General features: G+C 44.0%; 2 protein-coding genes across 2 annotated transcripts in view; one reads left to right on the top strand and one right to left on the bottom strand.

Moving 5' to 3' along the window:
- Positions 1-793, top strand: part of mpdz (multiple PDZ domain crumbs cell polarity complex component) — a 47,198-nt gene extending 46,405 nt beyond the window's left edge. Inside the window, 1 exon segment of the mRNA XM_077500596.1 lies at positions 170-793. Within this exon segment, the coding sequence (XP_077356722.1) occupies positions 170-440 (271 nt within the window). The 3' untranslated portion in view covers positions 441-793.
- A 6,640-nt stretch (positions 794-7,433) lies between these two features.
- On the bottom strand, positions 7,434-11,939 carry lurap1l (leucine rich adaptor protein 1 like). Its single transcript, XM_077500914.1, has 2 exons — positions 11,444-11,939; positions 7,434-9,467 (listed from the first exon to the last, which is right to left on the bottom strand). Exons 1-2 carry the CDS (start codon positions 11,642-11,644, stop codon positions 9,078-9,080), a joined length of 591 nt encoding a protein of 196 aa, XP_077357040.1. The 5' UTR covers positions 11,645-11,939; the 3' UTR covers positions 7,434-9,077.
- Positions 11,940-12,088: the final 149 nt, after the last annotated feature.

The following is a 12,088-nucleotide window of genomic DNA, read 5'->3' as shown; positions in this document are numbered from 1 at the left end:
GTCAAGTCAAAACTGTTCAGCACATGTGGCATTTGACCTAGAAAGAGTTCGTATAATAATTATTGTTGTTGTCATGACATAGTTGACCATCTCAGTGACTGTTATGTCAAGGCCGAATTATGCAAAGGCGTACGCCGTTATTAATTGTGTCCCCGCGTTCCCCCGTCAGCCCTCCTCAATACAAGAGCATCACGCTGGAGAGAGGACCGGACGGACTTGGCTTCAGCATCGTCGGAGGTTACGGCAGCCCCCACGGAGACCTGCCCATCTACGTCAAGACGGTTTTCGGCAAGGGGGCGGCGGCGGAGGACGGCCGCCTGAAGCGGGGCGACCAGATCATGGCGGTCAACGGGCAGCCCCTGGAGGGCGTCACGCACGAGGAGGCCGTGGGCATCCTCAAGAGGACCAAAGGAAGCGTGACGCTCACCGTGCTGTCCTAGCAACTTTGCCGACATTCCTCTGGCGTGCGTTGACCGAAATTCCGATGATGCGCTCCGGTTACAGTCAATGAGTCACGGGCTTCATTATCTGACGTTTTCATTCCAGTCCCAATATAGTGCTGCTAAACGTTTGTCATACATTATATCAGTGTTGAATCCAGCCTCACTTCAAGTATTAGCGCAAACAGTGACATCAAGCCTGTGTGCCAGTTTTCTTAAAAATCCTTGTAAAGTCAAATCATGTTTTTGTTTCGAAATGTTGAAATGTTTGAAAATGATTGCTTGAAAACATGCAAAGACTGAGAACTATGTAGAACTCAACTGTAGAGTATTAATTAAACTGTTTTACACCATTTTAGTTTGTCAGAATGTTTTTTTTTTGGGGGGGGGGCTAAAATGGCACCCAGTGACGCACTTGGGCATCGCCCCCTTGTGCACTATATAAAAACTTGTCCAACTTGAACTCATGCATTTGTACGTAGCCCCGAAGGTGACATGGTAGGTAGGAGAAAAAAAAACAAAAAAAACAAAAACTGCGTTCTCTTGCAAAGATTGCGAGGGAACGCAAAATTGTTTTATTTTTTTTTCGCCTACCATGTCACCTTAGCTGCGCCGTAAACACTTCCGGGTCATCTTCCATGTGAACAAATGCGACGAGGACGAAACGTTTGTAAACATGAAACAAAACAGTGGGAAAGCTTTCCCAAAGCGACTAGGATGGAGCTTGTAGTTCTCCACTGCTTTGTTTACACGTCGCTTTTGCTTACGTGGAAGATGACCCGGAAGTGCTGACGGCGCAGCTAAGGTGACATGGTAGGCGAAAAAAACCCCAAACAATTTTGCGTTCCCTCGTAGCTGCTGAAGAGTGCCTCGTTAAACGTGTCGGTCATCTAACAAGGCGCTGGGGTGGTCAGGATTGATCGGGGTCGTCAAATAGAATAACAACAAGAGGTTTGCTTGCTGACTCTTTCACCTCCAAGTCAGACGGGACAGCTGCGAGGGAGCACCTGTTGTTGGTGAGCCCCAACCCCCATCCCCTCATCAAAATGGTCTGTTTCCTCAAGTCTGGACTTGAGTCTTTTTTTTTTTTTTTTTAAACAGGATACTTGAGTTCACGTGCGGGCTCACTGTAATAACATCAAAGTCTGAACTTGCAAAATATTCTTGACGTGACTGTGTCATTTCCCAGCTCTATTTTTGGGTTTATTTTAGCTTTGGGGGGTTTTCTATACAATAGCGGTTATTTAATTTAGGAGGCAACACATGGAGCTAAAAGGGTGCTTATTTTATAAACAATATTTGTGGTACTTTGTTTGCAATGTTTCTACCCCAGCACTTTTTCCCATGTTTGCAATACAAACATGTGAAAAGCTATTGTATAAGGGCAGCTCCACCATGTACACAATGATGAGGTGTACTAAGTCTTTAGTCCCTGTTGGTGCACACCCCCATTCCGGAGACCTTTACACACTTTGCGTGTTCATCCTGGTATGTTTGCTTTGCAGTTACAACTTCCAATGACATCACGGCCGGGGCGCGTTAAAGGCATTTGGTGTGTAATCATCGCTTTATTAGCCGCGTGTGAAGTCACGCCTGCCGGGTGATGTTTGCAAAGGGTGGAGGGCGTCGCCTGCGTTCGACCTCCAACTGAGGGTTAATCATGAGCCGGATCACTGGGTTTTGTCCTATTGATTTGAGACCAGGATGGAAACATGGTGGATGCCTCCGGCTCTTGCTGCGATGACGCCATGACAGCGCTGTCCACATATCGGTACTAAAATCAGATCGGTCTCATTTCCTGGACCAAACGGAATGCAGGGATGCCAGCTAGACTGGATCTATTGCGGCGATCTGCAATTCCATGCCGAGCCGGTGGACTTGCGTCAAAATGCCAGTGCCGATTTTTTTTATGCCAGTCCAGCCCAGCTGCTTTGTGAAAATTGACCCAGCAGTTCCTGAGATGCAAGGCTTCAAAGGCCACACCCCTTTTAGCAGAAAATGGCAAAATTTGACGGGCCGTAGCTCTCAAACCTATGCTCCGATTGACTTAAAATTTGAAATTTCGTGTAGTGCCATCAATATCAACAAACGCACCAAGTTCCATCAAAATCTCATTTTGCTGATTTGGCACAAGTTAATTAAGTCAAAGTGAACATTTCAACTACCTGTAACTTACATTCTTCTTCCTATCCACAATTTAGTTCAGTTTGAGATATATCCACAATCAATTCAAGATATCCTTGTTCTTTTTCAGATATCTTCAATCAATATCCAATTAGGCAAAATTAAATTCTAGATATATGTAACTTGGCTTAAGGCTAGTCATAAACAAACTGTAGATATCGCAAACTGGTGTTATCCATCTGTCCATCCATCCATTTTAGCAACTTAAGTCTGGCTCAAGTCAAGTCATGTGACTCGAGTCACCCACCCACCCACCTTTTAGGACGATCAGAAAAGCCTAAATGTTGCTTCAAGCATTACCTGTGCACTTTATAAAGGTGACGGTTGGACTGCGAAACAGATCACGATGACCTCATCTTCCAACAATTTCGACGCCAGCGTGGTGGATGACGATCTCTCCTCGAAACCCTCGGAGGCCTTTGATTTGCTCCCTGCCTTCAAAAGAGAGAGCAAAAGCACAAGCAAGCAATCAAACTTGGAAGGGGGAAAAAAAAAAAAAAAAGTGAAAACAGTTCAACAGGCTTGCGCCAACGTGTACGTGGTTTCTGTGCCGGTTCCAACAGAGGTCGGCTATCTAAATGTGTTTGTGAGTCGCACAAGTGTTTGTTGTCATGCATGGCTCGGCGCCATTGATTCATCTCATTGCCACAGTGGGATTTCGGTGTACAGTCGTCTGACAGTTTTAGTCACTAAACGCCATTTGCTCACGTAAAGTACCTCTCGGTTGGTAATCCTATCAAAGGTAAGTGATTTTGAGGATTTTCTCGGGCACCTTTGTTGGAAAACATTGAGCGACCTAGATTATTTTGCACTCAGGTCTCACTGGCATAAACGGCTGTCGGAATTAGAATGCTGTTGAGGAGTCGCAGCCGTATTAGAATCATGAGGACAAGCGGTACAGGAAACGGATGGATATATTTCCCGCATAATGTAGTACACACAATTAACTCATTCACTCGCCGCCATTTTCACATTTCGCAATCCCGTTCGCTCCCGGCTGTTTCACTGGATTTGGAGTGATTTTGCAAGGGCCACAGAATATTGTGTTCTATTGCTATAAAAGCATGGAACCTATCAAGAGAAAGATCAAAGTCTCTCCTTTCATCAGGAAAAAAAAAGTATGTTTCTATCTGTTTCCGTTTTGCAGCAATTAGCATTAGAAGAGAGCTAAGTTTCATCGGTTTTCACAAATTGTAAATAAGTAATTGAGCTTTTTTTCTACAGGGCCCTGGTTGATCTCCTTTGTAATAACTACCATTTCGGCAACCGTTCTTTGCAGTTGAGAGGCTGCATCAAAGCCTTATGTATGCTCTAGCATAAAAACAAACCAAAAAAAAAAAACGTATAAATACGTCTTTGGTACACTTTGAACATAAAAAAAACGTATTTATACATTATTGGGAGTAAATGAGTTAAGCGCATTGAAAAATAACAAGGTGCTAGTTATGGCTAAGCTTGCTTTCAATGAGTTGAATAAATGAAAGCTGTCTCGCCCGTTTTATTTTGTTTGTTTTGTTTTTATGTCTAGTGTATGCCAGCAATTTGGCCTCCCCAGGCCCCCGTGAACATCCCCGATGGGGATAGCCACCTGTCTCGACCCACTTTTGTGATGCCTCCCTGCATGGACTAACAGTCAGTTCTTTGTGTGCAAGGAGGGGGAGGGGGGGTGTTTGGGAGGAGGGGGCGTGGCAAAGTTACTGTTATTGATAGCCCTCAGTACAGCCGGCTACCGTCTTGTGCAAGCCCCTCAAAGGCAGCCAAGCCAGCAATCAATAGTGCAGTGCAAGGACTGTGACATCAGCGTTACCAATTAGCACTTTACCCCGACTGCACTTACACACACTGATAGCTGACCTCGCATTGTTCCAGCCGCCGCCGGCTCGCTCGTTAATGATTGCCTGGAATCGCTGGTGCGCGACTCCCGGAGAGCTTTTTAAGCCCATGCGGACGAGCAGCGGGACAAATTGCTGCTCGTACTGATGATTTATCAAGAGAAGAGTATGGTTTAATGTCCTGGCCTGTCACAAAAAGTGACCTTGTCGTCTCTAGATTATTGTATTGCTTCAACCGGGACAGTCCCAAGTTTTGAGACTTATGTCCCGTCCCAGGATCCCGGGTTGGGTTTTAGTCCAGTCAACAAGCCAAATGTTTGGGCCACGACGTGTATGTCATATCCATTCATTCGACAAACTTAACTACATCAAATCGCAGATGTGTTTTCGTCATGTTTTTTTTTTTGTTCATATAATTTTTTTGTACATTTTTAACTCGTTCACTCCCAGCCATTTTCTTCAGGCTGTTATACTAGATTTTGATTGATTTTTGCAAGGCCCACAGAATATTGTGTTCTATTGCTATAAAAAAACAAAAAAAACAAAACATGGAACCTACCAAAAGAAAGATTAGTCTCTTCTTTCATCAGGAAAAAAAAAAAGAATGTTTTGACCTGTTTTCATGTTGCCGCAATTAACATTAGAATATAGCTAAGTTTCATCAATATTCACATTCCTGGTGAAAACACTGTCAAAAAGAGCTTGTTGCAACAAGGCCCTGGCTGATCTCACCTGCTGGCCGTTTTTTGTAATAACTGCCATTGCTTTCAGCCACCTCTTTATGTCAGAAGCCGTATCAGAGCCTTCTGTATGCTCTTACGTAAAAAACATATTTACACGTTTTTGGGATTGAATGAGTTAAACAAGTTATACAAGCAACTGCGTGTTTCCGTCGTACTAGAACATGAACTACTTCCTGCCTCTGTGACTAAAAATAATGGGAAATGTCGTCCTACTAGCCTAATGCTGCGGTTGTCAGTCATAAATACTTCCTGGTGATAAATTATTTGATTTTCAGCAAAATTGTAGTCGTGCATCACAGTTTTTAATTTTTAAAATGTGGTCACCCCAATGTGTACCAGAAGAAAGACTGGGTGATGGACTGTGACCCCCCCCCCCAGGAGAATAACGTCTCATTCCCTTGGAAGGATGCGGCAGTGTACGGGAGCGGGTCGGGAAAATGGAATCCTGTTGTGGCTCGACTGCTGCAGAATGGCTTTGCGCATTGGAGTTTCCACATAAAGGACTAGTGGGATTGCGCAAATATTCAGTTCCTCAGCAGAAAACTTTATGAGTCTATAAAACCAGACGACAAATCCGAGTTTAACATATTCTCCGTCCAACGTTAGAAAGGCCAACGTGGGTCATACCTACAATTAATAATATCTCGCCCTTTTGCGGTTTTATCTCCTGAACTTAAAGGGTCATTCGATTGGTATGCTCCTCCGAATGACCCCAGGTCGCCTTTTATTTCACATGAATGAGTGCTCAAAGCATTTGTCCACGGGGACCCGTTTTAGTGAAGCGTGTTTGCAAACCGCCACGCTACTCCCTTTAAACGACCTGCGACGCGTTGCCAGGAAACCCTCGAAAAAAAAAAAAGAAACAGACGATTGACCTTTTTGGGGTTTCATGAGAGCCCTCCGTGACCGTCAAATCGGCAGCGTGAGAAGCGGGAATGTTTACGTTCAGAATGAATTGGGGGAAAACGCCAAGCGCGTTTGTAAAAATAGATGGGGGGGGGGGGAGTTGAGCTTCAAAAGCGTCTGTGACGAGGCATTCTCGTCGCCATCTCTGACTGGAATGACTCGCACGCAGATGAAGAGAAAATGGACATTTTTTAAAATGCTCCCACTTGGGGGGGGGGGCCTTTTGAATCATAACATGGACTCCCTTTCCTGTACAACGTATCCTATGAACTTATGTAACAACACGACAAAACTACATTTAACCATCCCTTGAATTCTCAGTACCATAAAAAATTGTGTTTTTAATCTCAGAATTAGCCCCACAAAAATGGTCAGCATTGCGCTTTCCAAAAAAGCCTTTTGAATATTGTTTCATCGCAACAAACTAATCAATACTTTGGTTTGGGGAGATGCTGCCCGGGCGCATTGTTCTGCGATTTCGGTTTTGTCTAACGCACTCGAGCATTTCCAGACTTAACACAAAAGGACCTCAGTTTTCCCAGACTATTCTTTTCAGCTTTTACAACTTTGAGTCCTTTTGTCACTAAAAAAATGGTCCAAACTACCGTGTCTCTTGATTTAGTGTCTCATGTAAACAGCCACCAATAGCAGCCTATTTACATACGTAAATCTTTTTTTTTTTTTTCCCACCCCTTTGGCTGATTATAAGACTGAGACCACTAATGAAATCAGGATGAAGTAGTAACTCAAACTACCCATATCCTGAATCCTCGTTCGGTCACATGGCGACAGTTTCCCAGATTCCAGACGGTGTCGCGTTACATTTTGCAACACGGGGCCACTGTGTCTAATTTGCTAATGGCTCCCTGCTGCACGCCACAGTCTCGACTGTTAAGGGATTGTAATTACGCTCAGTCACGATGACTAAGTCGTGATTACGCACTCTTCGTTTGGCTTTACATGCCGTTGGTTTGGAGGACTCTAGATCGAGTGTCACACATCCGGTACGATTATCGAAAACGTCAGGCATCATCCCGAAAGGTGACAAACGAGCAGAACCTGTTTAAGTTGTAGTAGTCCTAACAGTCACATTTGTGTTTGGTGCTTCCGGTAAGAAGGTGATACGCTTTGGACCGGATTTTCATGGGGATTAAAGCTTCCCAAAGCCTGAAAGAGATAAAGGCAGCATAAAACCTAATTAATCTACCTTCCACTTGCAAGACAACGTTACAAGCATGTTTAATGTGTCTGGATTAGGCCAGTATATCTGCGTGGAGCTAATAGGACAAAAAGGAAAAAAAGAAAAAAAAAAAAAAGGACAGCAAACCTTGTGTAAGAAATCACAATATATTATCATGTCATTTGCTCTACAACATCAACTGGTACAGAGTCCAAAACAAGGCAGCCACTGACACAATGTCAAAGCTAAAACACAACATGTTTATGTACAAATCTTGGACAAAAAGGCATTTGGAAACGTGCTGACAAAGCCGGCATGTGTTTCACACGTGTCCGCCGTCGACAACTCCCCAATGCTCCAGGCTGACGTTATCTACCAGACAATCAAATTGCTTTGGTTTTCAGTCAAGCAGCCATCTGTGCTTGAAATGTGCAACTAACCTTAGGTGCTTTGTTTAAGACTACAGTGTCGTCCCGCTCTTGATTCAGTTACCGAACAAAAGAAAAGTTTGAAAGCGTCTCAAATCACTCAGCATGCAGTGTGCAATTGTACAAAACGGATTATCAATCCTGATCTTCTTTGCAGAAGTTGTCAGAGGGTCGCGGTTGACTGTACCGGAGAGAGAAGTCGTGGTTACCCACTTTTACGCCTCACAAATCTACACGAGTGCCGTGGGTTGTTGATTGCACTCCCAAGTTATGGCTTAACGTGTTCCAGGAATGAATGGACACACACCCAAATGGGGAAAAAGTGTTGAGGGTATAAAAGTGTGAAGTTACCCATTAAAAGATACAAAGAAACTTTTTACAGAGTCTGATTCAGACAAATCTGGTCAAATTTAAACGGCTTAAGGACTTTTTTACATGGATTTTGAGGCACCATTTCCAAGCCTAAAAAGATAAAAGGTATATTCCCAAACTGTAAAAGTCAACAGTGATCTAATAATCCAAAAATCCTAACTATGAGGGTACCATACTAGTGACAAGAAATCATAGCACTTAGTGTCTTAGAAAATCACGTCAAATCTCTCCTATTTAGGACTAATAACTGAAAAAGCTAACAGTCTCGAGTTTGACAGTCCTAAATTTGACGGCAGCTCCGAAATGACAAGCCACCGTAATGTACCTTTAAACACATTCACTGCCATAGACGGGTTTAGACGTCAAAGATTCATTTAAACTGGACTGGCAGTGAATGAGTTAAAAGGTACAGCATTGTACTTTATCAGGGGCGTGTATCAGAAAGGAAGGCTCAAAGTCATAACATTTTTTTTCTCCAGTTCAAAACATGGGACAATAAGATACTGTTTTCTCGCATGGAAGGACGCAGGTACAGTATGTTCCCTGGCTCGAAAAGTCAAGTATCAAGGTTACAAAAGTACATTTGAATGTAGCCACCAAAAAAACAAGCCATTGTACTTTCAAGACACCCCCCCAAAAAACTCCAAGGTACTGTTTCTATGGCTAAAAGGATCCGGGTACGTTCTCGAGTTGTAACAGTCAAAGATGATCAAGTCTGAGGGTACCACCCCAGTGTACAAACCAGTAACAACAATAAAAACAAAATAAATAAATGTGGTGGTAAATAAATATGAAGTCTGCACCCGGCATGACCGGAAGACATCTGCAAATGTTCCCAACCGACAAAAAGTAATTACGGGCGTGACTGTAAGTGGTTTGCTGAGGTGCGGCTAGTTTCAAAGTAAAACAAAAAGTCACACGGTTGATGAGTCAGCGATGTTAATTTGAGACCACACAACAAAACAAAACAAAACTCTCTCCTATAATCGTTATTATCCAAAGCAGTAGTATTCATCCGATTCCACCCTCAGTTTCACTGGAGACTTGCTGAACGTGCTTCCGTCTATGACGGATTTCTCCACAAAGCATTCCAGGCTGGTGGGCGAAAGATCTTCCGGGAAGTCGTCGGCGAGCGTGTCCAGGTAGCTGCCCACCGACAGCGCGTCCAGCTCGTCGCTGTTGACGTCGTTCAGGCTGCTGAGGCTGCCCGGCAGCGAGCCGCCGTCCCGGCTGTCCGACAGGCTGTACAGGCTGCTGGTCAAGCTGCCGTCTTGGCTGACCGCGTCGCCCTTGTCGTCCATCGCCCAGCGGATGGACTCGATGCCCTCGTTGATGGACATGAGCTGCTGCATCAGCTTCACGTCGATGGCGCGCAGGTTGGCCTAAAAAAAAAAAAAAAAAAACGTGGGGGAGGGATTTAAAATGGTTTGTTGCAAATGACATTAAAACACAATCGAAAGTGATTTTAGTCGGTTGCTGCGGAAGTTGAGGTTGAAGACTTAGTGTGTTATCTTCTACCGCTTATCCGAGGTCGCTTCACGGGGGCAGCACCTTTAGGAGGGGAAACGCCGACTTCCCTTTCCCCAGCCACTTCAACCAGCTCCTCCGGCGGGATCCCAAGGCGTTCCCAGGCCAGCCGAGAGACATAAGTCTCTCCAGCGTGTCCTGGGTCGTCCCCGGGGCCTCCCGCCGGTGGGACATGCCCGGATCACCTCCCCAGGGAGAGGAGGAGCAGCGGTTCGACTCCGAGTCCCTCCCGGATGACCGAGCTTCTCACCTTACGTCTAAGGGAGAGCCCGGACACCCTGCGGAGGAAACTGTGCACTGGCTATTGGTTGTAGCCTCTTATCTCATTTGCTCCCAAACACGTATTAAAACGTTCTATTTTAAATATTGCCATGGTCCCAAAACGTATTTATACAGTTTTTTTTACGTCGTTGTATTTTTTTTTTTATGCAAGAGCATACAGAAGGCAGTCTCTGACATGAAGAGGACGCTTAAAGCAATGGTAGTTAAGACAAAAAAAAACGGCCAACAGGTGGCATCAGAGTATAAGAGATCAACCGGGGGCCATGTTGCAAACAAGCTCTTTTCCCCAGTGTTCTAAACACATTTGTGAATAATGATGAAACTTAGCTATATTCTAATGCTAATTGTTGCAAAATGTAAACAGATATAAAAACACTTTTTTTTTCTTTATGAAAGAAGATACTCTAATCTTTCTTTTGGTTGACTGGTTTCCATGTTTTTCTAGCAATAGAACACAATATTTTGTGGACCTTGCAAAATAAGTCAAAATCCAGTAAAAGAGCCTGGAGCGAAGCGGGGTTGCTTCAATGAAAATGGCTGGAAGTGAATGAGTTAACAAATTTTGTGATGCAAAGTCAAACATTATTCAGACTCATGGAAACAAAGCCACCAAAAAGATCAAAAGGCGCAGCCAGAAAATAGTAGCCTGGGTTTTGACTTGATTTACGACAAACAGGCTGCGTTTCCTGTCAGATCGACATAAAGCCCATCGGCTCAAATCCCAGCGTCTTCAAAGCCATCTGCTGCAGGGGTCTAATACCTTTTGGAGCCTTAAACAACACGTGGTCTTCAAGTTGCCATATTGGCTTTTAACAAAGTTGCAACACTTTTTTTTTTTTTTTTTTTTTGCATTTGAGTGATCTTGATGCCAAATTACCAAAAACTCATCTGAAACCCAAAAATGATGTGAGATAACACTCGTTATGGTCAAGAAAATGGATAGTTCAGAACTTATCACAAAAACATAATGCTTATTCCTCACAAGGGCCGCGAGGGCTGCTGGAGCCTATTTCAGCAGGCGGGATACACCCTGGACTGCTTGCCAGTCAATCGCAGGGCACAGTTCTGAGCTCAACAAAATAAATCAAATGTCATCCTACACGACTCATCATTCAGGTGCCTATTGTCAAATTGATCCGCATATCCAAAAAAAAAAAAAAAAACCCTAGTGGCCTACATCTCAACTCAACTTTATTTTCAGGTCAAACTGACCTGTTAAAGGTAATGACATATAAACTATGTTTTTTGCATCTCTGACAGGTGGGCACAGGTGGGTAATCCAGGTCCAGAAAGTGAAAAAAAAACCTGCCACAGTTTGGCTTTAGCTACAGGTGCATCTAATCAACCAGCAGGTAAACAAGTGACTTACCAATCAGTCAAGTAGAACCTCCTGTGACTAAAGCCAAACTGTGGCAGGGTTTGTTTGTTTTTGTTTTTTTGCTTTCTGGACCTGGATTACCTCTGCAAATTGACCTATTTAAGTTGCACGAAACTGAAAGTGTAGGACAATGTAAAAAAACAAAAAAAAAACAAGTATTTTTCCACTCACCATTTCTTGTTTGAGGAAAAGGATTTTGCCCTCCAGCCGGTCAAAGTCCGCCGAATTGTGTCCAGGACGCGCCGACTGGAGTGTCAACTTGTCGTGTTTACATCCCACAACTAGCGAACGAACGAGACTTTCGGGAACTTTTCGACCCAATTTGGTCTCCAGGTCCTTCAATTCCGGCAACGCGGAGCCGCCTTCGTCCATGACGAGTCAACTCGCTCGGCGAAATACTCAAAATTCGTTGGTCGGGGTGGAATTAAAAAATGTTCGTTTGCGCGGCGTTTGGAGTGTCGCAAATGTGACTTGCTTCATTCATGCGCACAGCAACAAGTGAGTGGAAATGTTAGAGAATTCGACCATACCATTGAAAGCGGTGTGCCTCGCTGCTCCCGACCGCCTTCCCGTCCGTCCGCCCTCTCGTTTCTGAAATCCGATACCGCACAGGTGAAGCGAGTCAGTGACGTCACACGTCGTTAACCAAAACAAAACGGAAGTCTTCCGTGTAGTGAGTGACACACACACACACAAAAAAGGAATTCTTCCGTGTGTATTTCCGGTCACGCGTGCTAAAGTTTTGACAAACGGAAAATGTATTTCACTTGTTTTTCATGTTTTATGAAAAAATGTAATAAATAATAGAAAATAATT

This window comes from Festucalex cinctus, chromosome 16 (assembly GCF_051991245.1).
Source record: "Festucalex cinctus isolate MCC-2025b chromosome 16, RoL_Fcin_1.0, whole genome shotgun sequence".
Lineage (NCBI taxonomy): Eukaryota > Metazoa > Chordata > Actinopteri > Syngnathiformes > Syngnathidae > Festucalex > Festucalex cinctus.
Note: the sequence above shows the minus strand (reverse complement) of the source record. Positions and strands in the feature narration are given on the sequence as shown.

Excerpts from the sequence above, each read along its gene's own strand:
- lurap1l (XM_077500914.1), bottom strand. The coding sequence starts at position 11,644 with ATGGACGAAGGCGGCTCCGCGTTGCCGGAATTGAAGGACCTGGAGACC. Across the intron at positions 9,468-11,443 it reads TTTTCCTCAAACAAGAAATG|GCCAACCTGCGCGCCATCGA; the intron begins GTGAGTGGAAAA and ends TTTTTTTTTTAG.